A 26633-nucleotide genomic window follows, 5' to 3' on the forward strand; every position below is an offset into this window, starting at 1 on the left:
TTTGGACAGATCTAGGTCACTCACTTGCTTGGTTGAAGGTAATCTTCTGGAAATGCAGCTTGTTGACCCTTTTTGAGCTCTATAAGCAAGAGAGTGTCCCCTAAATTCACCCTGTTCACTTTATTGATAAAGATATCCAGCTCAGTTGCTCTTCTTGATTGGAGATAAGAAAGAGACACATGCATACATCTGTCTACACCTGAGTAATTTATATTGGCAGTTTTCCTCTTTTCTTTTAAATTTTGCCTAGTGTAACACCCCTTTTTTTTAAAAAAAGGGAGATATTACTAAAAATACAAAAACCTGCAAACAGAGCGCTAACATATTTCCTAAATAAAATTAAACAGTCTAAAGATCTCCAAAGTAATAAATTAAATCTCTGAAAATTTCAAACCAATAATAAAAATTCCAAAATCTCTAATAAATAATTAAGTCTAAATAATAATAGAAATCTGAAATCCTAAGAACGAGATAAAGGGAACCTCTCCATCACACATTCCCAGATCCCCCTAAGCACCTGCCAGAAAAAGAATACGGCATGAGCCAAACGCCCAGTACGGATTTGGAATACAATTTATAAAACAGAAAATCAGAAATTAATATTTCACAGTTTATAATAAAAACAATAATTTTAAAAACAAATATGGCTGAAACAACGAGGGGTTAGGATATTTCATACCGAGATCAGAACAGATACAAATACACACATCATAGGGTACCTAATGCGTGCAACAGAATGGTTAACGTGTACGGCATATACAACGTCACCATAAATCAAATCACAAATCAAACTCTGGGTGCACCCACGTATCCTGAACAAATATCAAATGCGCAAAAGCTCCTCCCAAGAGCTAACAGAAGGATACGCCGTGGCCAATCACACTGTCACGGAAGTGTCATGTCACTGATGCCGCAATGACATGGTTATAGTACCCCTACAGCTGGTTAACTCAGTATACCCTATATCTCTAAGGGTTCAAAATAAAATATTCTCGCAAAAATTAAAATCACCTGAGACAATTAATTTAAATTCCCAAAACAGAGGGTGCCATAGATAAATTTTGAAAACCGCATAAACAGATATTTAAAATTTCCAAATCAATTTTAAAACAATTTTCGGAAGTCAGAAAAAGTCAAATCAAATATTGAATGAGCAGAATACAGAAGAACTGAACGAATCAAATATTTCTAAATACTAAGAGGAGTAGCACTGAATAAAAGGGGGACAGAATCTGTACCTTAAATATCGCAACTAAAATACTAACTAAATCTGCAAATGAGTCGCTAAATTCCCGGCCCGCGATCTAAATACAAAATTATAATTTATAATTAATATAATTGATTCTTACAAAATAAAAATTTACGATTATTAGCGAACTGGGAAATATGCTCAACCAAATCATTTTGTAACTGATGATTTGCCCATTTATCACGCATCTGTATAGTGTTTTGAATATACGTTTCATATGCGACAAAAGGTTCTTCGCCTAGGTTTGGTTGTGATAAACCATTTATTGCATCATCGTAAGTTGGCAGGGGACCAAATTGAGTGGCGTACGTGTCTCTCTCGTCTTCAACAATTATATTATGTATTATGATGCATGCTCTCATGATTCTTCCAAGATCGTGGAAATTGATATTGAGAATTAGGAGGCGGAGAATTAAAATTTTGAGGGTTTGTAAAATATGGATTTGGATATGGATATGGAAATGGAATTTGAGAATTTGGATTTTGAGAATTTGGAGGTGTAGGTTTATTTGGATTCATTTTTTGGTAGAGAAAAAACTAATTTTTTTAAGAAGATGAAAGTATGAAAAATGGGATATGAAAATATAAGATATATATAGGAACAAAATATATCCGTTAAGTTATATAACCGTTGATTGTTTACGTTGTTAATTAAACGGTCGTATTACTGTAGTGTATGCATGCCAAGTTATAAAACAAAAAGTAACAAACAAAATATAAACAGCAAAAGTAAAAAGTAAAAGTAAGGCAAAAAGATATTAAATTATCATAAACAATTGAAGTGGCCACTGCCCGGAAAAGTGGGCGTGCCCATTTTATTTCAATTCCTCCAATGTATATTTTATGTGCCCGTGTCAGTTTGCCTGGCCTATGGGGAGTTGGGCACTTCATTGGGACTGCTCTTAAAACCAACAAATATGTGTACTAGTACTGCATTACCTACGCTAACTACACCATTGTATACCCTGGCTTCTAATCAACTAGCATGACTTACTTTAAGTTAAAAACAAATATACATGTAAATAATAATAATAAAACTAGTACAATTATAATTATCACTAAATCAATAACTTATTCCTGCTATTATTTAACACATGTTATCGCCATGCTGCAACACAACGTACTAACTTTAATTATTAAAATCTTAATAATCCAAATAAATTATTGCTCTGTATTAACAAGAACCATAGATTTTGTCAATTATTAATATATATAAAAACACCCTGACAAAATTACATGACCGTGTACCAGTGTTCTAAAAATCGGTCTAGGCGCTAGGTGGTGGTAAAACGTCCCGACTCGGACCTAGGCGGTGATTTAGGCGTTTTTTCAAAAAATCGGGTTAAAATCGGGATTAGGCGGTCAAAAATCGGTCCTCGGCGGTATAGGCGGAAAATAAATAAAAAATATTTTTTTTACGTTTTTATAATTTTAATTCATTAATTTCATAATTTCACACAATATCATGTCAATTTCTAATATAAAGTATTGGTAAAAAGTAACAAGTAATCTAATATATTTATTATCTCACTTAAAATATAAAAATAACATATTATAATTAATTTAAAAGTATGAATTAGAATATAGTTAATATTGTAAACTCAATAATTAGTACATAACACATGTCAAATGTGTAAATATTGTTTAATACCATTCTATTTTTTTTTCAAACAATTATTTGACATATTGGTCATTATATAATTATAAAAATTAAAAATAATATTTATATTCTTCCGATTAATATTCCGATTAATCGGTCCGATTAATCTCCGACTTGCCGATTAATCTCTCGAAGGTACCCTCACCGCCCTGGCACGCCTAGCGATTTCTGGAACACTGCCGTGTACACATGCTATACATAATAATAAATAAATATTATTATAATACGAATACAAATGCTATTAATATAATAATTCAATATTTGAATATTAGTAATTACCAACACAGATCCCGTCCAAAAACATGTATATGAACAAAGTAAGTAGCCAAATTATAAATACTATTAAAACTCAACATGTAAGTTAATTACATTTTGATTATTACAAATATATGTAATTACAAATTAAAATTTAGTATAAATTTAAAATTATTACTCGGACTCAGTGGTACAACATGAATACATAGCTTAACTTGAACATGAAAACACTATATCAAAATAAGTAAAACCCACCATGTCCTGTACATATGAATCATGATAATAAGTTAAAAGAAACTTGAATTATTTATTCAGAGGACATAAGTATGTTAAGAAAAATACTCAACCAACTCATGCTCCCACATGCCACAAATCCAAATATATATGCATTAAATTGAATAACTATACTCAAAGATGCAAGGCAAAAGATACCTAATATTTTAGTGTAAAAATGATACAATCTCTTTGTTCTGTAACTCTCCCCCGTGCACACCTCTTCTTTCTTTCCTTTGTTTTGCTATGCTCTCTCCCAAGTCTCAGCAATTGACTTTTAATATTAGGGTTATGTGTTATGTGAATGTAAAGTAGAACGTTAAAGAAGTTTATGTACAAGTCCAAATCTCCCATTACGAATACAATTCTAGACCCATTTTTATTTTTCTAATTCTTTTCTTTTTAGATATTTTAAATATTAAATTTTTATTCTATTATTATTATTATTATTACTTTTATCTAATATATATAAAATTCATGTATATTACAACTAGTCACCATCACCACACTCAGGAAATTTATGTACCTATCATAACTTTCTTGTATGTAAAGTGATTGTAGTTTAGAGAGACTCTAAATGTTTCTAGGAGTTCATCAAATTTCTTGTCATAAATGGGGATAACCAAATGAACAAAAAGACATACCAAATTATACCCCATCCCATTTATTATAGTATATTATAGATATAGATTTACCCATTTTCTTAATTTGCATACTCAAATTCAATATAAAGAATTTAGGGGAACAAATGAGCTATCATTCAAAAATCCATGAAACCGTTTGATAATTTTTCTTTTACAAATACTAACTTAAATCCCGTGCGATGCATGAGTTCCCGTTAATATTTTAAAAAATTTATTTATCTCGTCATATTATTATTTTAAAATATTTATATAAATATATAATAATTATAAATTTGTAATAAAAATTATAGAATAACCTGTAGTCCTAGTTGAGTTGAATAAGTATACTATATCTAGTAGTTTAACAATTTAGTAGTTTAGCGGATATATAACACTATTTTTTTTAATAACTGGATAAGCTATGGTTGTAGTTTAGTAGCATAAGTAGACTATGTGTGGAGTAGTTTATTAAATTAATAGTTTAGCGGATATATAACACTATTTATTTATTTTTTAATAACCAAAACTGGGGGATAGTCGTTGAACCAAATTATACCTCATTTCGGTTATTATAGTATAATAACTAGCTTAAATCTCGGGCGATGCGCGGGTTTCCGTTAATATTTAAATTTTTTATTTATCCTGCCATATTATAATTTTAAAATATTTATATAAATGTATAATAAATATAAATTTATAATAAAAAAAGTAGAATAACACGTGGTTGTAGTTTAGTAGAATAAACATACTATATTTAATAGTTTAACAATATAGTAGTTTAGCGGATATATAACACTATTTATTTATTTTTTTAATAATAGAATAAGTTGTGGTTGTAGTTTAGTAGAATAATTAATAGATTATGTGTGTAGTCGTTTAATAATTTAGCTGATATATAACATTATTTTTTTTAATAACCAAAATTAGGGAATTACCGTTGAACAAAATTATACCCGATTCCGGTTATTTTAGTATAGTATAGATGGTATAAATATAGATATAGATAATATCGATTATAATTTCAAAATATTTATATAAATATATAATAATTATAAATTTGTAATAAAAATTATAGGATAATTCGTGGTCGTAGTTGTAAGATAAATATACTATATATAACAGTTTAACAATTTAGTAGTTTAGCGGATATATAACACTATTTTTTTTAATAATTGGATAAGTTATGATTGTAATTTAGTTGTATAAGTATACTATATGTGTAATAATTTAATAATTTAGTAGTTTAACGGATATATATACTATTTATTTATTTATTTATTTTAATAATCAATATTAGGGATAACTGTTAAACCAAATTGTAACGCATTCCGAATAGATTTCACTTAAAATAAGATATACAAGTTTTTCACAATACTAAACAATCCCCTTACATAATGGACCATATTAAATAAATAATTTTAACGATGCGAAAACAATCAATATTTTCTTTATTAAAACATCTCGCTTGTCAAGAGGCAAGTTTGATTTGAATTTTGGAAAGGAGCCTACAAGATCTGGAGTCTGGTTTAAAAGCATGGGAGGAGCCTACGATTAATTAAGTATTAAGGTACAATGTGAACTTGTGGTTTAAGTTTTTCTCTTTGTTACTTATAAAGCTATGTAAGTAAAAGTTGAAAATATTAGTTTTGAATTATTCCCTTTTAAAATAATTTATTCTTATTTAACATAGAAAATTATGAGTCATTAAAAAAAATAAAAACAACAATAACACTTATAAATTTTACAATGCAAATGATTTTAGTAAACAAAATAAAATGTTTAAATAAGTATGTAATGCCAACTTTTAACATAACCTTTTTCACTTAAAACATTTAAATTAGCGAATACCTGTATTTTGATGATAAAATAAATGTGAAAAAGTTGAGAAAACAATTTTGTCATAAAAGAATAGTCTTACATTACATGCCTCCTATCTAAAATTGGGAAAAAAAAAAAGAAAGTAAAATCCAGCAGAGTGACATGATGAGTGGTAAATCTATAGAGTTGGTTGTACACTACAAATCTGACATAACTCCAAAAATCATGTATCTATATCTATATCTATATCTAAACGCACACACTCAAAAAACTCCTCTGCCTTTTACTGACACCATGATGATTTTTTTACCATCAATGTCATCTTAAGTACATATTCTCCCCCAATCAAAACCTAACAACACCACTCACATTTTATCAACAATGGAACTTCCCCATCAAGAGCATGATGATAAATCTTTGCATGTAGTTGGGATTACTGAAACAGAGGAGCCTTTGCCTCTTGATACATCTGATTTAATTGCCAAATCTTGGAACCCCATTCTGGATACATCTGATTCACCAGATCCTGGTGAGAGTCCAATGCAGCTTCCGGGATCTCCTCCTCCGGTTAGTGGAGGTGATTCCGGGTCTGGGTTGTCGAAGAAACGAAAGGCGGCGGATGGGGATTTAGGATCAGGATCTAGTGAGATCAGGGTTTTGAGATCAGGGAAACTTGTTGGGTCAACTGCATTTCGGGAGGGTGGGGGAATTGAGGACGGGGTAGGTTCGGGTAGTGGAAAGGCGTTGCGATCAGGGGAATTGAAGAAGGTGCCGCCTACTGCATTGCTTGAATTTAATAAGGGAATTAAGGGCGTGGTAGGTTCGACTAGTGGTAAGGTTTTGAGATCAGGGAAAGTGGCGGTGCCTAAATTGTGCCATAATGAAGAGGGGATTGGTAAGGGTAAGGCGTTGGATTCGTCAAGTGGTAAAGCTAGGAAGCAGAAACCGGTTGCATTTTTGGTAGGGGAGCCTGTTCCGGATGTCGAAGCTAGGGAAAAATGGAAATGGCGTTATCAACTCAAGGTGATTGTTTACAACCAAATTTAGCATTGCATTGTAGGAATAGCACCTCTTTTAGCATTGCATTGGACATGCTTTAAGGACTTTATCATGTTTAGAATTGCATGTGCACAATCTTAGAATTTTTTTTATTAATGGATTTAAAGAATTTAGCATCATGTTTAATTGATTGAAATGTGGATTTTCCAATTGTGGTGCATGTTCGATTTTGGTATAGAGACTCATGCAATGATTCATTTAATTTATATTTACAATATGTCAAATTTATATTTCTGTTGAACCAAATCGTAAATTTTTCATTGAGAATACTATAGTGTATATAATCTTTGGTTTGTGGGTAAAAGACTTCCCAGACACTTGTAAGCTAGGAATGGCGATCTCCGCCCTACCATTTGACAAACTCAAACTCTCAAAGGGTTGGGTTTAAATTTAGTTCAAGGGTTTTTGTTTACATTTGAATTTGGTCTTAGTTTAAGGGTCTTATTGTAAAAAAACTCAAAATTCGGCTGTAAACGTAACTAGGCGAGAACATGATAAACTCAAAACCTCTGTTTGTTAAAATTTTGGTAGGCAATGTATGATGTTGTTTAAGTTCTCAGCTATCAGTATCATTTCTAATATTTTACTGAGCACTGACCTTCTGACCTTCTGGGAGGTCAGCAGTTCTTCATCAAGTACCCATCTTATTTATAATTCATTTTTCAATGCATTTCTGGAACTTTAAAAAAAATGACCAATTTTTTATTGGCGATAGGCTGGACATCTTTACTTTTGTAAGGGAAGGTCGTTTAGACACAAATCTTCTCTGCGTCATCATTTGTTTTAGGAAGTTGATGGGAAGCACTTTACTTCATCTTGAGATCATCTCAGTGCTTTTATATTTTGATTCCCAAACAGTATAGTAGCTTCGTTCAGGAAAATTTTCCATTGCTATAGTCTCAAGCGGTAAAGCTCCGAGATGAAGTAATGTCATTGGCATAAGTTGTTATAGTAATTGAATATTTAGTGAGTTTTTGATAAATACTTATCTTATTTTAGATTATAGTGTATCTGATAACATTTTATGAAGCTGACCTCATCTAAATATAGTCCAGCTCTTTGTATGTAATGGCTAATGCATATTTTGTATATATATATATATGTTATTAGTAAAGGCATTGAATAATTGGTCCAATATTTATGCCAAACTACCAACTGGTAAGAACTTATGAATCAGTCAAAGAGGTCGGCATGATGGGAATGGGAATGAGACAACTCCTATGCAGAAATGCCCATCCACTGTAGATTTCCAATCCTCATGGTGCTCTGTTTCAGGCTACAACTTTGTTAAGACTGGCTGATCTGAACCCAGTAACATTTGGGCAACACAGTACTGGGTTTTAATTAAAAATCAAACATAAAAAGTAAGGTGTAAGTAAAAAGTATGGATGTACAATACTAAATCTTAATAGGGTTACAGTCATTGTTTCTCAGTTTCTTACTGAGAAATACTTATAATGCACTAGTATAATTACTTGCAGTATGTAATTGATAATTACTGTCGACGCTAATATCCTAAGAATACTTTTAGGTAGCACGTTCGTACTTTATGTTACTTTGTTGACCGGCCGTTCAATCTGCGTGTTATATGTGTTATCTATTTGTTTATTAACTAAAGTTATTATAATTTGACATTGTATGAATGTTACGGAATCTACAGGATCAAAGACGCAAGGGCCAAGGCTGGATATTAAAGTGTGTGATACTCTACAAACTTGCATCCTGTCACTTAATCTTTTATTTTCGAGCTTTCTTATGTTCTCAGTATTCCTGCTGCTAAATAAAGAATTTTTTACTTTTTCAGTGCTAATGAGGAGGACGAAATAATTTTAAATGTGGAGTGCCACTACAGTCAAGCTAAAGTTGGTGGCCGTATGTTCAGTATTGGAGATTGCGCTTGTATAAAGGTAGCACTACCTTTTATACCTGGACCATTTACTACACGGTCTTAACATATAATTGGTAAACATGTAAACACAAAAGGTCCTCCACCAACTCCTCTCCTGAAACCATTGGAGAGCTGATGCAGGATAAGACTTGAAAAAGAGGAACAAGAAATATAGAATAACAAGTGTCCTGCATCATTAACCCTACTTTATTTTTATTTTATATCTCCCATCTAAACACTTGTAATGACGTCAACTGAATATATTATTTTAGTTATAATTCACCTAAAAAATCGTGCAAGCAAGATGCTTTTAAAAATTAGTTTTATTTGTGTACTGCAATGACAATCTACATCTATATGCTTGACCATGTGTATAGCCCCACCAGATTATCATTAGTCAGTTTCACTAGAGATTCTGTCTTGCATTTAATTACCTTAAAAACTGTTTGAGCTAAACCCGAGACCCCTCCCTAAACCAGACAGAAAAGCAAACAAATAAATATCTAAATTTAACAAATGGGAGGAGGGAGGTAACTGAGCTCTGATACCATGTTAAGTATCCACCTCATCTAAAAGCTTAAGCTTTAGAGGAAGGGCCCAACATGATCATATACTATTCAACATCAAATAAAAGTATGCACATCTGCTGTATAGGAGCCTAATTTTTTTATCCCATAAAGTAGCATTTACCTGATAATAGTTTCGTATAACTTTCCATCCTACCCTAGAATAGTAGTCGCACTTCTCCACTTCAACCAAGCTGCCTAACTTTTATGGCTGACAATTCTGTCAAATGTCTATCTGTCTGTTGTTTTGCAGAATAAATCCTCTCTATAGTAACTGGTTGCTCATTTTGATTTCTTCTCCCTCAAACGCCACTTTACTGAATTTGTATTCCACATACTCTGTTTTAGATCAACGCCGTCGTAAACCTCTCTTGTCTAAGGGTTTGTTATTGTTATTCCAATTTTACATCAACTCTTTTTCTTCCCTTATCTATTAAAATGAAGTAGTCTAATAAGTTGTAGTAGAATTCCAATAAACATCAGGAAATAGTTATTTATGAAATCATAATTGCTTCGGTGAAACCTGAGAAACAGGTGTAATCAATAAGTTCTATGTTTCTTGTCAAAAACAAAACAAAACAAAACAAGTTCTATGTTCTTGCGCGAAGTTCATGGTTCCATGTTTATATAATCTACCTAATTCTTAGCCAGGACAGATAATTATTAGTAAGTACGGGTTCTTTTAAATTTGTTACAAAAGTTGATACACGAATTACAACATTAGGCAATTTTTTCAGGGAAACGGAAAGGAAAAGCATGTTGGCAGGATATTAGAATTTTTCCGAACAACAGAGAGTGAAGATTATTTTAGAGTCCAGTGGTTTTATAAAGCTGGGGATACTGTGAGTATCTGGATCTTGTCTTCTATAAATTTCTGCACTTTTGGGAAAAATCTGCTAATTATTATTATTATTATAATTATTGTTGTTGTTGTTGTTTTATTTATTATTATTATTATTATTATTATTATTATTATTATTATTTATTCTTTCATATTTTTTTTTCAGGTTATGAAGGATATGGCTTCTTTCCATGACAGAAAGCGTTTATTCTATTCAACTTTAGAAAATGACAATCCATTAGACTGCTTAATTTCCAAAGTCAATGTTACAGAAATAACAAGAGAGGTAGGCTGCACTGTTTCTTTCTAATCACGTCTATCCTTTTCCCTCTTTTGTTACATTTTGTACATGTTCTTAAAGCTTGGAGGTAGGTTTCCTCTTGAGCTTTGGCTTGATTTTGTTTATCATGTAATTGAACTACTTTTGTTCTGACTGTTGCAGCCTGGTTTTCAATTAAAAGCTGACCAGTCGACGAACTTCTATTATGACATGGAGTACTGTGTTGAATATTCAACTTTCAGAAATTTATTGACTGGTAATAGTGTACACTGATATAAGTTATTATTAGAGATTCTGGTAACAACTTGCAGTTTTATTAAGTTAACCATGTATCTAAAGGAACAGTGTGTTCCAAAGAGAGAATACATTTCTAAACATATAGGTGGGGGTACACCCTAATTATTGAAGTTAGGGTAGATTACTCAACCAGAGCATGCAGAATGTATAAATTTGGATACAATAGAATATAGATATTTTACTAAGATGATGGACTAATCTGGTAAATTGGTTGTTTTTTCTTACTAAATTGTTTCTTAGACTACCAGAGATTACATGTCGGAGTTGGTCATGCGTTCATAGACATAACCAGACAGACATATAAGTATTTAGATTATATTAACCAAATGGGTGGGGGGGGGGGGACTCGAAACCGATACCAGGTTAAGTAGCTCATCTAAACCTTAAGGTGTTCGAGGAAAGCCCTAATAGGAAATTATGCTATTTAACTGTCAATCCTAAACTCTTTCGATACCTTAGAACAAACTATTTTGTCCAAGTAAGTTGCTTAAGCTGCTATTGATGTCTACTTGCAACCAGAGTCCGGAAGTTAATCTTATTATTTTTTGTTTGGCTAGAATTGGAGAGTGCAACTCTAAAAACTCAATTGAAGCTTTGACTATATATTGAGCTGTAATCTGTGACCTTATGCATTTGTGCATTTACTTCAGATAATTCTGTTCTGAGACGTGCTATATCCTCATTAAATTACACTGATGCTTTCCGTACAACCGCAAGTACGCCTTCCTTGGAGGAGGACCTATCGAATTGTAGATCTCAAAAATCCGACTTTGCACTACTAGATCTCTATGCTGGTTGTGGTGGAATGTCAACTGGATTGTGCCTTGGTGCTGAACTTTCTGGCATTAAAATTGTTACAGTAAGACTTGTGCTTAATGGGTTTAACTTTGTACTATGCTGTTTTCCAATTCTTACTCTTTCTCCTTTCCAAGAAATGGGCAGTTGATTATCAGAAATCTGCATGTGATAGCTTGGAACTAAATCATCCTGAGACACAAGTGAGTTGACAAATTTTGCAACTAAAACAGTGGCTTCCTACTGTAATTCGAAATGATACAAGTGACTTGTATGTTCTTTTATTATAGGTAAGAAATATGCCTGCCGAGGATTTTCTGGAACTATTAAAGGAATGGGAAAAGCTATGTAATTTGTATGCACTGGGCTTTAATGACTCGGGCTTTGATGACTCGGACACAGTAGAATCCAATATCAGTACAGATAGTCTAGAAGATGATAAGGTGCCTCGCGGAGAGTATGAGGTCTCATCATTTGTTGATATCACATATGGCACTATCAGTAAATCAGGAAAGCAAGGACTAAAATTCAAGGTACTGCAAAAAAGCTGTTTTAATACCTACCTGCATAATGCATACAGCACAAACACCAATTTTTTTTTCATGTATTAGTATATAAATGAGAAATTCCAGGCTATCTCTACCAGCACATCTATTGATTTGCAGTATGCCAAGTAAACGAATCTGCTATTTTCATACTGCAATTCCAAGAATCTGATCCATCTGTTTGGCAGAATAGGTTTCTGGCAGTTGAAAATAACTTTCCAAGATTTTAGGCATTTGCACACACACCATAGCCTATTTTTCATTAGAAAGAAACCAACATCAGAGATTTGTTTTTTTTATTGGATTTGAAAATGGATTTGTATTCTGAACCTGAAGAGATTTAGATTTGAATCATAGAAACGAAAGCAAAATCCGACTCAGAACCTTTAACCCATTCCATTCCCAGACCCGATCAAAAACCATTTAAAACCCAATAATATATGTAAATATATAATGTAGAAATTATGTGTTATAAGTTAGGTTCAGGCTCAAATGAGAACCAATGTTCTGCACTTGAATACAAAGTGCAGAACAATACATAACAACATATACAAATTGCAGAAGAGTTAGTTTCCCTGTTCTCATTCGAACTATCTATCTATGTCTCACCTATGACATACTCAAAAGTTAGGTCTGATACCTCTTACTATCACTATCCTCCACACCCCACTCTGCATCAGCTTTAATATACTAATCAGCTGTTAATTTAGATTCAGTGGCTCAATTGGTGCAATATGCTGTATTGGCTGTTTATTTAATCGACTAATAAATCTTTGGCTTTAGTTATTTATATAAATATGATCTATGTTAAACCTACCGTTGAATGGTAATTCCTGTTGGTGATACTGAACTTGTCTACAAATCCTTTTGACTTGTTAATATCACCCCATCCGTTAGTAGGTTGATTGGATTTGGATTTGGATTTATGTAAAAGAAAGAATTCGGATTTAGTTTTGATGAAATCCGAACCATACTGAACGGTTGTCATCCCTAGTAAACAATGACGAATTATAAGTGAACTAACAGTACGACGGTAAGTTTACTTGTTATTATTGGCTTGAAGTAGACTAACATTCACGTGATTTCGGCTATAATTGTGAATTTCATTGCAAATACGTCAAATCACTTTCATGGATTTGTTTTTTTTCCTTGGAAAAATGGGTTTAGGGATGCAATTATACTGAAACATTTTTAATTTATTTGCTATGCAGCCATTGGCCCTTAGCCTAGTGATGCAAAATGAAAACAGCTCTCTATTTTATATAACCATGTGTTGGAAATACGTCTTTGTAAATATTTATGCAAAACTTGGTTAAAAAATAGAGAACCATCATAAACTTATTGCCATATGCATGTTTATATTTATGTATTGTGTTTGTGAGTGTGTATGTACAATGTCCTGATCTGTGGCCCTACACACACATTAAAATATCCTATAGCTCCTAAGATGTGGGTCAAATGGCGACGACCTGTAAAAGTTTAAATTGTTTTTATTACATCTCACAGATTGACCATTTCTCAGTGTTAATTTGTCCTTGAGGCTTGACCTTCCACTCTGGATAAAGTAAAAACATAATTCCAGTTCATTTTCTAAAAGTTATGTGTACTTTCATCGAAAAGCAAACGTACCTAGTATCTATATCTTGCTCAAAGCAGAATTTTGAGAGGATAGGATGTATTCAGATCTGACCTCCATTCAGCCCAATTAAAACACATAACTTCTTTTGTACTTATACTATTATTTTTCCTCATAATAGTTAATGCATTATCGTACATATAAGTAATTTAAAGCTCCTATTAATAGGTGCGTTGGAAGGGCTATGATTCGAGTGAAGATACTTGGGAGCCTATTGAAGGATTAAGGTTTGTACTGTCCGTGTATTATGACGGAAATAGGAGCAGGGCTTGATGGTGTTTTATAACTTTAGTTTTTGCTTCTTATTCATATATTTATTTCTCAGCAATTGTCAAGACCATCTGAAGGATTTTGTAAGAAGGGGATCAAAATCTAAAATCTTGCCTGTTCCAGTAAGTTAATTTCAGCCTTTAGTTCCCTAAGTTACGAGTAATACAATCCAAACAAATTTTATCTTAAATGCAAACTTTTTATATCTTCATATCCAGGGTGATGTTGATGTTATCTGTGGCGGTCCTCCGTGCCAAGGAATTAGTGGTTATAATCGCTTCAGAAATGTAGATTCTCCACTAACTGATGAAAGAAATCATCAAATCGTTGTCTTTATGGACATTGTGAAATTCTTGAAACCGAGGTATGTCTTGATGGAAAATGTAGCTGACATCTTAAGGTTCGATAAAGGTTCTCTAGGAAGATATGCCCTAAGTCGCATGGTAAATATGAAATACCAAGCAAGGCTTGGAATCATGCCTGCCGGTTGTTACGGTCTACCACAATTTCGATTGCGTGTGTTCTTGTGGGGTGCTCTTCCTAGTGAAGTAAGTTGTTTCTTTACTTTGAGCTTGAAACTGTACAATTCACTTTCTTTGCTTCTGTTGTGGTTTGCTTCCACAGTTTCTTAGGAAATGTCAAGTTGATGAAGGTCACGTGACGTGCTATTATTACACCATACCAAAAAAGTGCTATTATTACACCATACCATAAAAGTTGATTTCTAAATTCTCATAAAGATTGCATCAACTTGGGTGGATATGACATCTACAATGGAGGGCACACTAGCAAACACACAGTATATATACACACACAGTCACATACTACTCACATACTACTAAAACCCATGTTAGCTTACACTCCATGAACTTTACGTATCATTTACAACTGTACAAAACACCCTATAACATGATACAAATCACGCCTATAGATATTGTACAGAACACCCATATAACTTGGTATAAAATACTAAAATTTTCCGAAATCACTAAAGCTGTTGGATTAAACATAATGGCGGTTTGCTTTGAGTTTGTAACTGGTGATTTGTATATTTTGTATGATTAGATGGTTTGTTTTGAAAACAAGGCTGTGCATATTTTTATATCAAAAGAGACATAACTGGGATTACATATAGCAGAAGTACAGAATAGTTTTATTTCTGTGCTCTATTTATGTAGTAAGTTCATGCAAATCCTTTTGCATGCAGAAACTCCCTCAATTTCCACTTCCCACACATGACGTTGTTGTCAAATATGCTCCGGCTACTGAATTTGAGGTACTGTCAACTTACATCAGATCATATTTGTAATTTCTGAATAAAATTTTAAATCAGGCATAGTAATAAAATTCTAAATGCAGCAAAACACTGTTGCTTATAGTGAAGGCCAACCCCGTGACCTTGAAGAAGCTGCTATTCTTCATGATGCCATCTCTGATCTTCCACCTGTAATCTCATTAATTAATTTCTTATTTCTAAACATGTCTAATGCTTTATCAAATGTGTTGAGTTATCTCGAAATATCTCATACTGCAGGTAACAAGTCAGGAAACACGGGAGGAGATGACATATGAAAAACATCCAGAAACAGAGTTTCAGAAGTATATTAGGTCAATTAAATACGGTAATGACATATTAAACACCAGAACTTGAAGCTCTTTTTTTTAGATTTCGTAGTTCCTATATATTATTCAGTTTATATGGTTGTGCCTTGTGTCATGGTTTACTTGAGTTTTTACTACTTTTAGGTATATTTTTGGTATTTTCTGTATATTGAGTGCAGAAATAAGAGTAAAAAAGGTATAATTAGAGATTGTAGAGTAGATCTGAGAGAATCAGAGAGAGATTAAAAGAGAAACAGAGAGATTGAGATCAGAATTGAGAGAGAGAGTTTAGAGAGAGAAATGAGGTAGAAACCCTAGAGAGAGAAAGCGGTTATAGAGAGAGAAAGAGATTGGTGGAAATAGATTCCTTTTCATATATTTCATAATACCTCTAATAACAGCATACAAGTTCTTATATAGGCTCTCCTAACAGAATTACACAGAAAAACAGAAAAAGACATACTTGCCCTTACTTGATTATTCTTAGCTATACTACCAGCAATTACTATTAACACCTAATAGTAATATTACTACCGTCAATCATGACTTCCATCTTTATTATTTTTCATGATACGAGTTATATTTCATGTAATTTTAAATAAGGTTTTTAGGGTGAATTTATATGAAGTACTAATACAGAAATAAGTGGAAAATCCAAGTTAATTTGGCCAGAATATTTATTTGACAAAGTCTTCATTTTGCAGAAGTTAAGGGATACTTTTAGTTTATTAGTTTCTCTGGATTCATTAATATATATAGATTAAGATTAGTATATAACCCATGCGATGTACGGTCGTTTTTATCAATATATATTATAAATTTTAATAATTTTAATATGTTGCTTGTAGGATTCGATCTTATATTACTTGAAAATAATATTTAATATTATATCTAATGGTTCTCATCAATTTAATCTGACGGCTCTAGATTGAGTGCCCAAGGACCAACAACCAAACTTTTAATAATTCGTATTTAATATAATAGTGTATATATATATGAGGCAACTCTAATAAAAACCAATTTTAGAATAAAAACTAGAAACCAAATAATTTTTTTTTAAATTACTTCGAAATATAACACATATGGTATGTAAATGATCGTTGCAGTGAAGTCGGATTCAAAAATAACTTACCGTTTGACGGAAAAAATCAAATTAAAAACGGATGGGAAATGCTGAGACTGTGTGGGGGAGGGTGCAGATTAATTGAGTGTGGTGCTTTTAAGAGGGGCATTAGATTAGATTGATCTGATGGCTTAGATTAGTTTCTGGTTTCTGTTTTAAGTTTAGTTTGTATTTGATCATTTGCATATATATATATATGGGCTTACTCCAATAGAAATTTCCTTATAATGAAAACTAGAAACTATATTTTTTTTAAATTCGAAATATAGCACATATGGTATGCAAATTGATCGTTGGAAGATGGAGATTTTAAAAAACACTTTCCAATAGAAATTTCCTTATAATGAAAACTAGAAACTATTTTTTTTTTAAATTCGAAATATAGCACATATGGTATGCAAATTGATCGTTGGAAGATGGAGATTTTAAAAAACAATTACCGTTTGTCGAAGGGGAAAAGTGAGATTCTGTGTGGGAGGGTGTAGATTAATTCCATATGGTGCCCGTAGGAGGGCCATTAGATTAGATTGATCTAGTGGCTTTAGTGGCTTAGATTAGTTTCTAGTTTTCATTTTAAAAGTTGTTTCTATTTGATCATCTCCCTATATATATAATATATATATATATATATATATATATCTATATATTAATTTTGATTTTTGTCTCACATTTATCTTTCTCAAATGAGTGGAGGCTCAATGTGGTGCAACTCTATAATAACAAAGTTAGACACATAATTGCGGAAATTAGCAGTATAAAGATAGTCAACTAAACCATATATTGAAACTGATGACTGGGTCGGGGATGAAAATAAGACTGAAAACCACGATAGCAATTAGTGACGACTTTCTATGTATCATAGAGAAAGCGGTAAAGACCCGCACATGTTCGGTAGAGAAGGAGAAGACCTATGATACTGAACACATTAGGAGCCTGGAGAATAAAGAAGTGATGATTTGGTCAACAGGGGATATGTATGCACGGAAATTAAGATTATGTATGCACAAGCAATGAACGGCATTATATTTTTCCCGAAAGTAGGGTTACACCTCAAATGTCATACCAGTGTTATGTGGGCATTAGCTAGTAATTAAACTATATTTTAGTTATTGTCTTGTGCTTTCAGATATAGTGCATGGGTGTTACAATTCGTGTTCTTTTGCTGTAAACTCGTCAGTTTTTTTTCCTGGAATTTACTTTTATTCTACCACATACACTTTTGTATGTATTTTGCCTATTGATGCCTCTTTGCAGTGTGTTTAATTTTAAAAGTCTCTGTAATTTTTATTATCTTTGCAAACTTTCAAGATGTTTGTCTATATCTCACACTCCCCAAACCGTCGTCGCGAGTGAGACATACTGGGTATGTTTCGTTTATTGGTTGAATTCATGGTTGATATAACTATAAAATGAACAACTCTATTTTTAGGGTATCTTGGCAACCAAAAAGTATGATTGCAAATAGTGTTAAGGAACCAGTCGCTCTAAAACCTCAAGGTGCTAGAGGAAGGCTCTTTCAAATGTGCATATTTTGCATATTTGCAAGATCTAGTACATATTTGCACTTTCTATTGGTTATCATTCATCAAAATAGGTGTTGCGACTTTTGTTTCATTTGGTTTTTACAGTCAGTAAGCTATTTATATTTTATTATGCAGCTGCATCTTTCTGTATGTTATAAGTTATAACCAATATGTAAGATGTATTTTTCTAAGAGTAAACAAGTTGTCCGTCTTCTTTTTGGTGGGCGGATCATTTTACAGTAATTTTCACCTATAATTTATTTTATATTTTGACAGAGAGAGGCTATACGTCAAATGATGTTCCAGAAACAAAAAATCAAGTACTTTATGACCATCGGCCTTATCAATTGAGCGAAGATGATTACTTGCGAGTTTGTTTGATTCCGCATAGAAAGGTTCGTTAAATGTGATATTTAAGTTGATTATTTGCTTGTAGCCATCTCGGGGTTCCTAAGTTACACCTTTTGTAGGGAGCGAATTTTAGGGACTTACCCGGTGTCATAGTTGATCAAGATAACAAGGTTTCTCGTGATCCAACCAAAGAGCTTGAGATGCTACCATCTGGAAAGCCGCTGGTAGCAACTTGCCTTCTTAATCTCAATTCCAGAAACTTATGATCATGCAACGCAATTGTGAAACTCCTTGCCCTGCTTTCTTTTGTGTCCTTTTTGTGCTGCATTTGTTTACGATACATTTGTGTTATCTGCTATATATCAACAATGTTTTATTGGAACTGGGCACTGCATATGTGTGTGTGTGCGCTTGCACACACACAGACACACAAACACTACATCTAGCATGAGGGTGTTATTTGTGCCTAGGTAACCCTGCATACACCTTATTGCTGGTGATCTAACATGATGCCGTCCTAAGTCATAAGTGTCTAGATATCCCTGTATACACCTCATTTCTGGTGAAATTTTTAACTCAAGCTTGAGCTACAATTGAATTTTTTGGTGTATAATACTATTGACTTGATCTTCACATAATTAAACCATGTAGTTGTGAACCTGACACAAGGAGTTCTCTAGTTCTTTGGGTAATTACTCACACTCATTATGGAATAGTGTGGTCTTTAACTCTTTTTTTTATTTAGCTAAAAAACAATAGGAATATATGTTAAAATGTTTATAAAATTAGAGTACTTGTATTCTTCCACTAACATCCCTATTGCTACTTGGTTTTAATTTGGAGATTGCTTTGTGAAATCGGTTTAGACACTGTTTTAACCAGAGAAAGATTGAGGCAATACAAGTAAAGTAAGATTCAAGTGTATAATATGGTAGTTTTTTATTTAATAGAAATGAAGTAGAGCATCAGAACTACGAGCATGATATCCTTGTACTTTTTGTAATATGCAAATTACAATTTCAATTAAAGTTTATAATAATAGATTAAAATTATTAAAAAAATATTATGTTCTATCTGATTATACGGCGTCATGATAACTATTGTTTTCACTCGCAGATTTATTATTAATGTGGCATTTGTTTCTGATCTTCAACTTAATATATATTTATCATTCTAATTTTGATTCTTGGACAATTATTCATTAGATTTTGTCCTAGTTTTAACATATCTGTAATGCCCCTGGCCTAAAATTTCGTTGCCTGATTGTATATCAGAATGTTCGACAGCTACCACTAGAATGTGTGAATTTTTTTACACACATTTATAGTAGTTCTAGGCTTATAAAAGTTTTTTTACTTGCCCTATTATACCGAAGTAGAATCTTATATTAGTTCTCCCAATACTTGTCGTCCCTGTCATGTCCAGCCATTCTACAAATCAACCAGGGTAGTGTAGGCTTCTAGAGCTGGCACAAATTTGCTATTGAATTTCATTCTACACTTCCAATTGTAGTTGTGCACTTTTGTTCATTTTCTTTTTAATGTTTTTTCTTTGAGAAACCAATCAATAACTAAACAGCTGCAATGGACCTAAGAAGTACTTGAACGTTATTCTAAATTGTCTTTTCATCTACACAAAAATGTTAGTGAATATCTTTCCTTTGCTGAGAATTGTATGATTGAGCAAGGGACCACAACATTCTTCCCTAGAAAGTACTTGAACATTATTCTAAGTTGTGTTTTTATCTATACAAAATGTTAGTTAATAGATTAATTTACCATTTGCAGCACTTTGCTTTTTGGGTTTTGCACTTAGGGCTTTGTAGTTTAGAAATCAACACTTTGCATCCCAGAACTTTAGTATTGCAACAAATTGCATCCCCTTGCCTAGATTCCGTAAAGTTTGACCATTAAAGTTAGTTTATCCAAATGTATTTTGGTCATTTAATTTAATAAATTTTAGAAAAATTTCTGAAAATTGTTGCAAATGATATTTTATAAAAATTAATTCTATTAATTAACACATTACTAGTATTTTAATATCTTTTAATAAAAAAAGATAATTTTTTTTATTAAAATTTTCTATTCAATAATAAAAAATTGAAATCGTTAAACTATTAGGAAAAAATATTTTAATTTTTTTAATTCGATAATAATGCATTAAAAATTCCTAAACTTTCAGAAATAACATTATAATTTTTTATTCAGTAATAATAAAATTTAAAATTATTTCATTATCTAAAAATTAAATATTTTAACTAATGACCGAGATACCCCTCTGTTGACTAACTTTAACGGTCAAACTTAACAGAATCTAGGCCAGGGGATGCAATTTGTTGAGAATACTAAAATTGCGGGTTGATTTCTAAACTATGAAACCCCAAGTATAAAACCCAAAAACCAAAGCGGCGCAAAAGGTAAATTACTCTAATTATTATCTTAACTTTGCTTTGAATTGTATGTTCGATCGAGTAGAGGGACTGCAACAGTCTAAGCTTCTTATCTGCTTGAAAGCTTATTGGTCATTAATTTGTTCGCAGGTACCGGATTATGCCTTCACTTTTGAAAAAGGGAGGTCAAAAAGGTCCGTGGTCGTTTGTTCTTTACAAACCTTAATTCATAAATCACTTTTTTTATGCATTTCAAATTGTATATCCATAGTTTGTCTTTGTACAAACGTAAAACATTAGTTTTTAATTACATCGACAGGCCTTTTGCAAGGTTGTGGTGGGATGAGACTGTTGGAACTGTAGTGACGTTTCCTTCGTGTCACAATATGGTAAGTTTAACATTCTGCTGAGTTTTTCCAACCTGGATCGTACAACTTGAAATTCTGATATCTTTCAATGATAAAAATTGGCAGGCAGTGTTACACCCAGAGCAGGATCGAGTCCTTACTCTACGCGAATTCGCAAGGTTGCAAGGGTTTCCTGATTATTACAGATTCTGTGGTACTATTAAAGAAAGGTTTGGAACATACTACTCAACAGCAGTGAACATGATATTCTTTTTTTTAAAAAAAAACTTACAACCTTCTTTTGAAATTATTAGTTCCCAGTTGAATAATATATATATATATATATATATATTAATAAAACTTGTTATTTCTTTCATTCAGTAGTAAATCCAAGTAACTGATTTTAGTCCGACAGTGACTCTGTCCCTATTGGAGACGCACGGTTCAAAACTAGTTAGCAATTTCTTTAATCCAACTGTTACCGGACGGCGGCCATACAGTATAGCTAAGGTTCAACAGGAACCAATTATAAGTAGGGAAACTCGGGGAACTTAGTCGCAAATTTCCCCATCCGACCCGACCCAAATACTAAAGTTCATTTATCTAGGTTAATTGTATAATTGAGGATTAATACACGTTTGATTTTGATTGGGAGATAATCGAGTTAGGTTCTGCAACAGTAGTGAACTTAGTAAAGAATATTTAAGGGTATAGTAATAAACGAAACTAACATAAAATATGTGTTCAGTATATAGTAGAAAACATATTACAGAGCATACTTAAATGGTTCCTGAAGTTCCATATATAATGCGAATTCCACATAAAACCTTACCCAACACACACACACATATAAATATATAATGTTTTCTCTATTATTCTTAACAAGAAAGAGATGTAATACACAACATACAATGGTCCACACTTTGCTCGAGCTACAGGACATCCTCACCTTTCTGTACATTATGCAGGTACTGCCAGGTCGGGAATGCAGTGGCTGTATCAGTTTCCCGAGCCCTTGGATATGCTCTTGGCATGGCTTTCCAAAAGTTGGACGGAGATGGGCCGCTCTTGAAGTTACCACCCAAATTTGCATACCTAGTACCTGAAAGAACTGAAAAGTTGGCATCAGAACACTGAGAACAGCAGTTCATGTAACAATGTTAATTGACTAACCTTGTAATCTAGGGCTTCTTAAAGGCAAAGTAGTTCATATTCTTTACAAGGTAAACATTGTTACCTTTCTACTAGCTACCTCAGTTTTGTACTTTGTAATTGTGTCTAGATGTACTTTTTGTTGTGTCCTAATATGAAAAGGGACCAGTGTATTTGTAACAGTTTACATTTTGTTAATTTAATGTATTGACAGACAAAGGAGTTCTTATATGTACGAGTCCTAACCATTTTCCTTGAACTAGTTGAACCACAGTTTCTCATCATTTAGTATAACTGGTTTGAGTATGAGGTTACAAGTCAATTTGCATAGTTCTTGCTAGGGGTGTACGCGGTTCGGATCGGATCGGTTTTGGGGTAAAAGTCGAACCAAACCGCGAAGAGCGGTTTTAGAAAATTATCATCCGCAACCGCATTTGCGGTTGCGGTTAACCGCGTCAATTGCGGTTGCGAATTTGCGGTTATTGCGGATCGGTTTGCGGTTCAACCACTTATTTTAAAATAATTAATAATATACAAAAAAATAAATTCGGAATATTAATAAATTCAAGTTTAAGTTACGTGATAAATTTACATTCAAAAATAAAATACAAACTAATGCTCCGTGTGAAGCAAGAATATTAAAAACATACAAAAATACGGAGGCAAGAGAAAAGAAAAAAGAAAAGGATAAAAAAATTACATGTTGATTACATTTTCCATTTGTTTGGTTAGATATATATCTTATAATGATTGTGAATCTTATAAACGAAGTCTTAACATTAACCTAAGATTAGTTAAAATATGTGTATACTTATTAATTTATATGATATCAACTACATTTTTGAAAATATATTTTATTATAAATATATGTTGCGAGTTGCGGTTGCGATTTTGCGATTTTCAAAAATTTAAAACCACATCCAAACCGCGAATGTGCGGTTTTTAAAATTTAAATCCACAACCAACCCGCGTTTCGCGATTATCCGCATTTGCGGTTCGGTTGCGAGCGGTTGAGCGGTTCATCTGTACACCCCCAGTTCTTGCATGCTTTGACTTCGGTCATATTTTCAGGTCATTATTATTTTTTGTTTCGATGAGTTAGAATTATTAAAACGAGGAAATAACATGACATTTTAAAGTTGGTATTTTGATTCCATGTAAAAGTACTGCAAACAAGAATCTACTGATCTTAAATTATTATTATTTTAATTATCTCCAAGGCCAAGAATTTATAATTTTCATGATTCGTCATTTCTTCTTCACGGAAAGGCAATATTGTTTTTAAGAAACGTTTTTAGAAGTTCAAGAAATTCTATTTTTAAAAATTCGACTGTTGATGTGTCCTTGTTTAATTTATCAGGAAAATAAAAAAAAAGGAATGACACGTTCATCAGAAATGCTTCGAGTCGGCATATATAATCAATGTTGACTGCATAGTCCACTCTCATGCATGCGGATTGATTAAATATACACACACAGTCACAGAACACAGTCACAGACGGAGGTAAATTATTTTTAAGATATTATTGCATATATCGCCATCTACCAGTCAACTCTCTCCAGACCAACACGCTTTTATGCTTCGCTTCCAAGTATTCCCTTCCTTTAGCCCTCCCTCCCTCTTTCGGCTTCTATACCTTGTTCGTATTTGCAACACAAAAATACACGACATGAACAAAATATCGATAAAATAAATCGATATAATATATATACTTTAGTATGGCATGTAAGTTTGACATTTGCGTGAATTGAACATGTATAAATGCATCCAGAACGTGATGAGGTTTCACTGATTTTAGATAAACAAAGACAGTGAAGCATGGAATCAGCTGGAGAAATCTTAGTATTGCCTTTTTATGGACAAGGTCATCTTTTCCCTGCCATGGAGCTCTGTACTCACTTGGCTTCTCGTAATTATAATCCTACTCTTATCATCCCATCTTACCTTTCCTCTTCTGTTCCTGAATCTCTGCGGAGTCATCCTTTGATCTTCGTGGTTGACATTCCCGCGGATCCTTCTGATCTACAGCCTCCACCTCCCAAGGTACCTGCAAGTTCAGGACGTGGTGGAGGAAGAAATCTTTTTGAAAGCCAGCATCAGCAGCTTGGCATTGGTATCGAAACCTACTTGACAACCCGGTGTAAAGAAGAGGGTTATGTTAGTCCCAAGTGTGTTGTGGTAGATGTGATGATGAGCTGGAGTAAGGAGATGTTTCATGACTTTGGTTTACAAACAGCCTGTTTTTTCACTTCTGGTGCTTGTGCTGAAGCTATGGATTATGCTTCTTGGAAAGAAGGAGCTTCTGAAATGAAGCCCAGTGATACCAAGATTCTTTCAGGGTTGCCTCAAGATATGGCCCTGGCTTATTCGGATCTTGACAGAAAGCCGAGAATGGGTGGTCGTGGTCTTGGTAGGGGTCATGGTGGAGGAGGTTCACATGGACCACCAGGTGGTGATAGGATGAAGCATGGACCGCCTGGACCGGGGCAGAAGCCTAAATGGTTGGATGAGATAGAAGGATCAGTGGCAATGCTGATTAATACATGTGATGAATTAGAACATGACTTTATCAAATATATTGCTACTCAGACTGGAAAGCCTGTGTGGGGTGTAGGTCCACTTTTGCCCCAAGAATACTGGAAATCAGCTGGCTCTCTTATTCTTGATGGTAAAGTAAGATCCGGTGGCAGAAAATCGAACTACACAGAAGAAGAGGTGATTCAATGGCTAAATGGGAAGCCAGGCAAATCCGTAATCTATATTTCATTTGGGAGTGAAGTTGGACCAACTAATGAAGAGTATCAGAAGCTTGCAACTGCTTTAGAGGGGTCAGATTGGTCTTTCATATGGGTGATCCAGGCTAATTCAGGGAAAACCGGTCCACTTTTAGGAATCCAGAATGATCAAGAGGGTGGCTTTTATCCCTATGGCTTGAAACAAAAAGTTGGGGACAGGGGACTGATAATTCAAGGATGGGCACCGCAGTTGTTGATACTGAGTCATCCATCAACAGGAGGTTTTCTGTCACACTGCGGTTGGAACTCGACAGTTGAGGCGATTGGCTGCGGAGTTCCGTTCTTGGCATGGCCAATCAGAGGTGATCAGTTCCACAATGCTAAGTTGATAGTTTCTCATCTTAAGGTCGGATGCAAAGTATCAAGCGGTGGAAGTTCACATCCTCTCAAGCAGGAGGATATAGCTAATGGAATCAATACTTTGATGTCAGATGAAGAGATTCACAAACGAGCAGCAGTTATACAAGGGTGCTTCGCAAGTGGTTTTCCTGCAAGTTCAGTGTCTGCATTGGATGTTTTTGTGGATTTTATTAGCAAAATGCAACTTAGCTAAAAGGCACCTTGTTTGCTTAATATGAGTGGTTTTATTATTCACCGTCTTTTGTTTAGCTGCATAAATGTCACCTACAGAAAGTGATATTTTTAGGCAGCCTACTGATGTTATTGTGGGACTTGTTGTGTCCTCTTTTCAAATAAAGGAGAGTTTCTTAATACAATTGAGGTTTGCTCTTATCTTGCAAAACAAATATGCAGGTCTTTTGTTCGGCTGAAACTCAACATGCGGACTCCGTGATATAAGATATAATGTATGGGTTAATAATTGCATGTCTTACATAATTATTATCATAAAAGATTCAATTTTACTAATACAGAGTACGTACGACGCGGAAAATTCACGTCTCAACTTATATTATTAATCAAAATAATTATCAATAATACATCAATACATAACAACTCAATGTTGTCCTAAACTGATACTTGAGTCAACCAGTGCTCAAATAATTCCCACACGATAGCTAAGACGACTCCATACATAAAAATAATAACATGACTATATATATATCCATTATAAACATTGATAGGGTATAAGAGACCCGGCTAGGACTCAACCTGGACCTAAAGGATACCAGGCTCGATCGATGGGCCGAGGCCCCCCTCTCTCTCAGAATAATCAAATGGAGAGACCACGCCCGGGTCCATCCCATGACCCGGACCCGGATCCATCTACATACCCGGATCCGGATCAGGGCTAAAACCACCATGAGGGGGGTCCCAGCAAACACATTCACATCCCG

The 26633-nt window shown here is 33.5% G+C and overlaps 2 protein-coding genes across 2 annotated transcripts; both read left to right on the forward strand.

The window, feature by feature from the left end:
- Positions 1-6116: 6116 nt before the first annotated feature.
- On the forward strand, positions 6117-22773 carry LOC141677176 (DNA (cytosine-5)-methyltransferase CMT2-like). The gene is made up of 21 exons (XM_074482947.1): positions 6117-6901; positions 8598-8632; positions 8742-8844; positions 10129-10233; positions 10399-10518; positions 10675-10768; positions 11460-11668; positions 11742-11807; positions 11895-12137; positions 13954-14012; positions 14111-14177; positions 14274-14603; positions 15263-15331; positions 15415-15501; positions 15590-15677; positions 18580-18698; positions 18774-18878; positions 21194-21237; positions 21363-21432; positions 21517-21620; positions 22359-22773. The coding sequence occupies exons 1-21, from the start codon at positions 6260-6262 to the stop codon at positions 22525-22527; spliced, it is 2928 nt and encodes a 975-aa protein (XP_074339048.1). The 5' UTR covers positions 6117-6259; the 3' UTR covers positions 22528-22773.
- A 1271-nt stretch (positions 22774-24044) lies between these two features.
- On the forward strand, positions 24045-26070 carry LOC141678241 (UDP-glycosyltransferase 89B2-like). The gene has a single exon (XM_074484506.1). It carries the CDS (start codon positions 24362-24364, stop codon positions 25889-25891), a length of 1530 nt encoding a protein of 509 aa, XP_074340607.1. The 5' UTR covers positions 24045-24361; the 3' UTR covers positions 25892-26070.
- Positions 26071-26633: the final 563 nt, after the last annotated feature.

This window comes from Apium graveolens, chromosome 8 (genome assembly GCF_009905375.1).
Source record: "Apium graveolens cultivar Ventura chromosome 8, ASM990537v1, whole genome shotgun sequence".
Lineage (NCBI taxonomy): Eukaryota > Viridiplantae > Streptophyta > Magnoliopsida > Apiales > Apiaceae > Apium > Apium graveolens.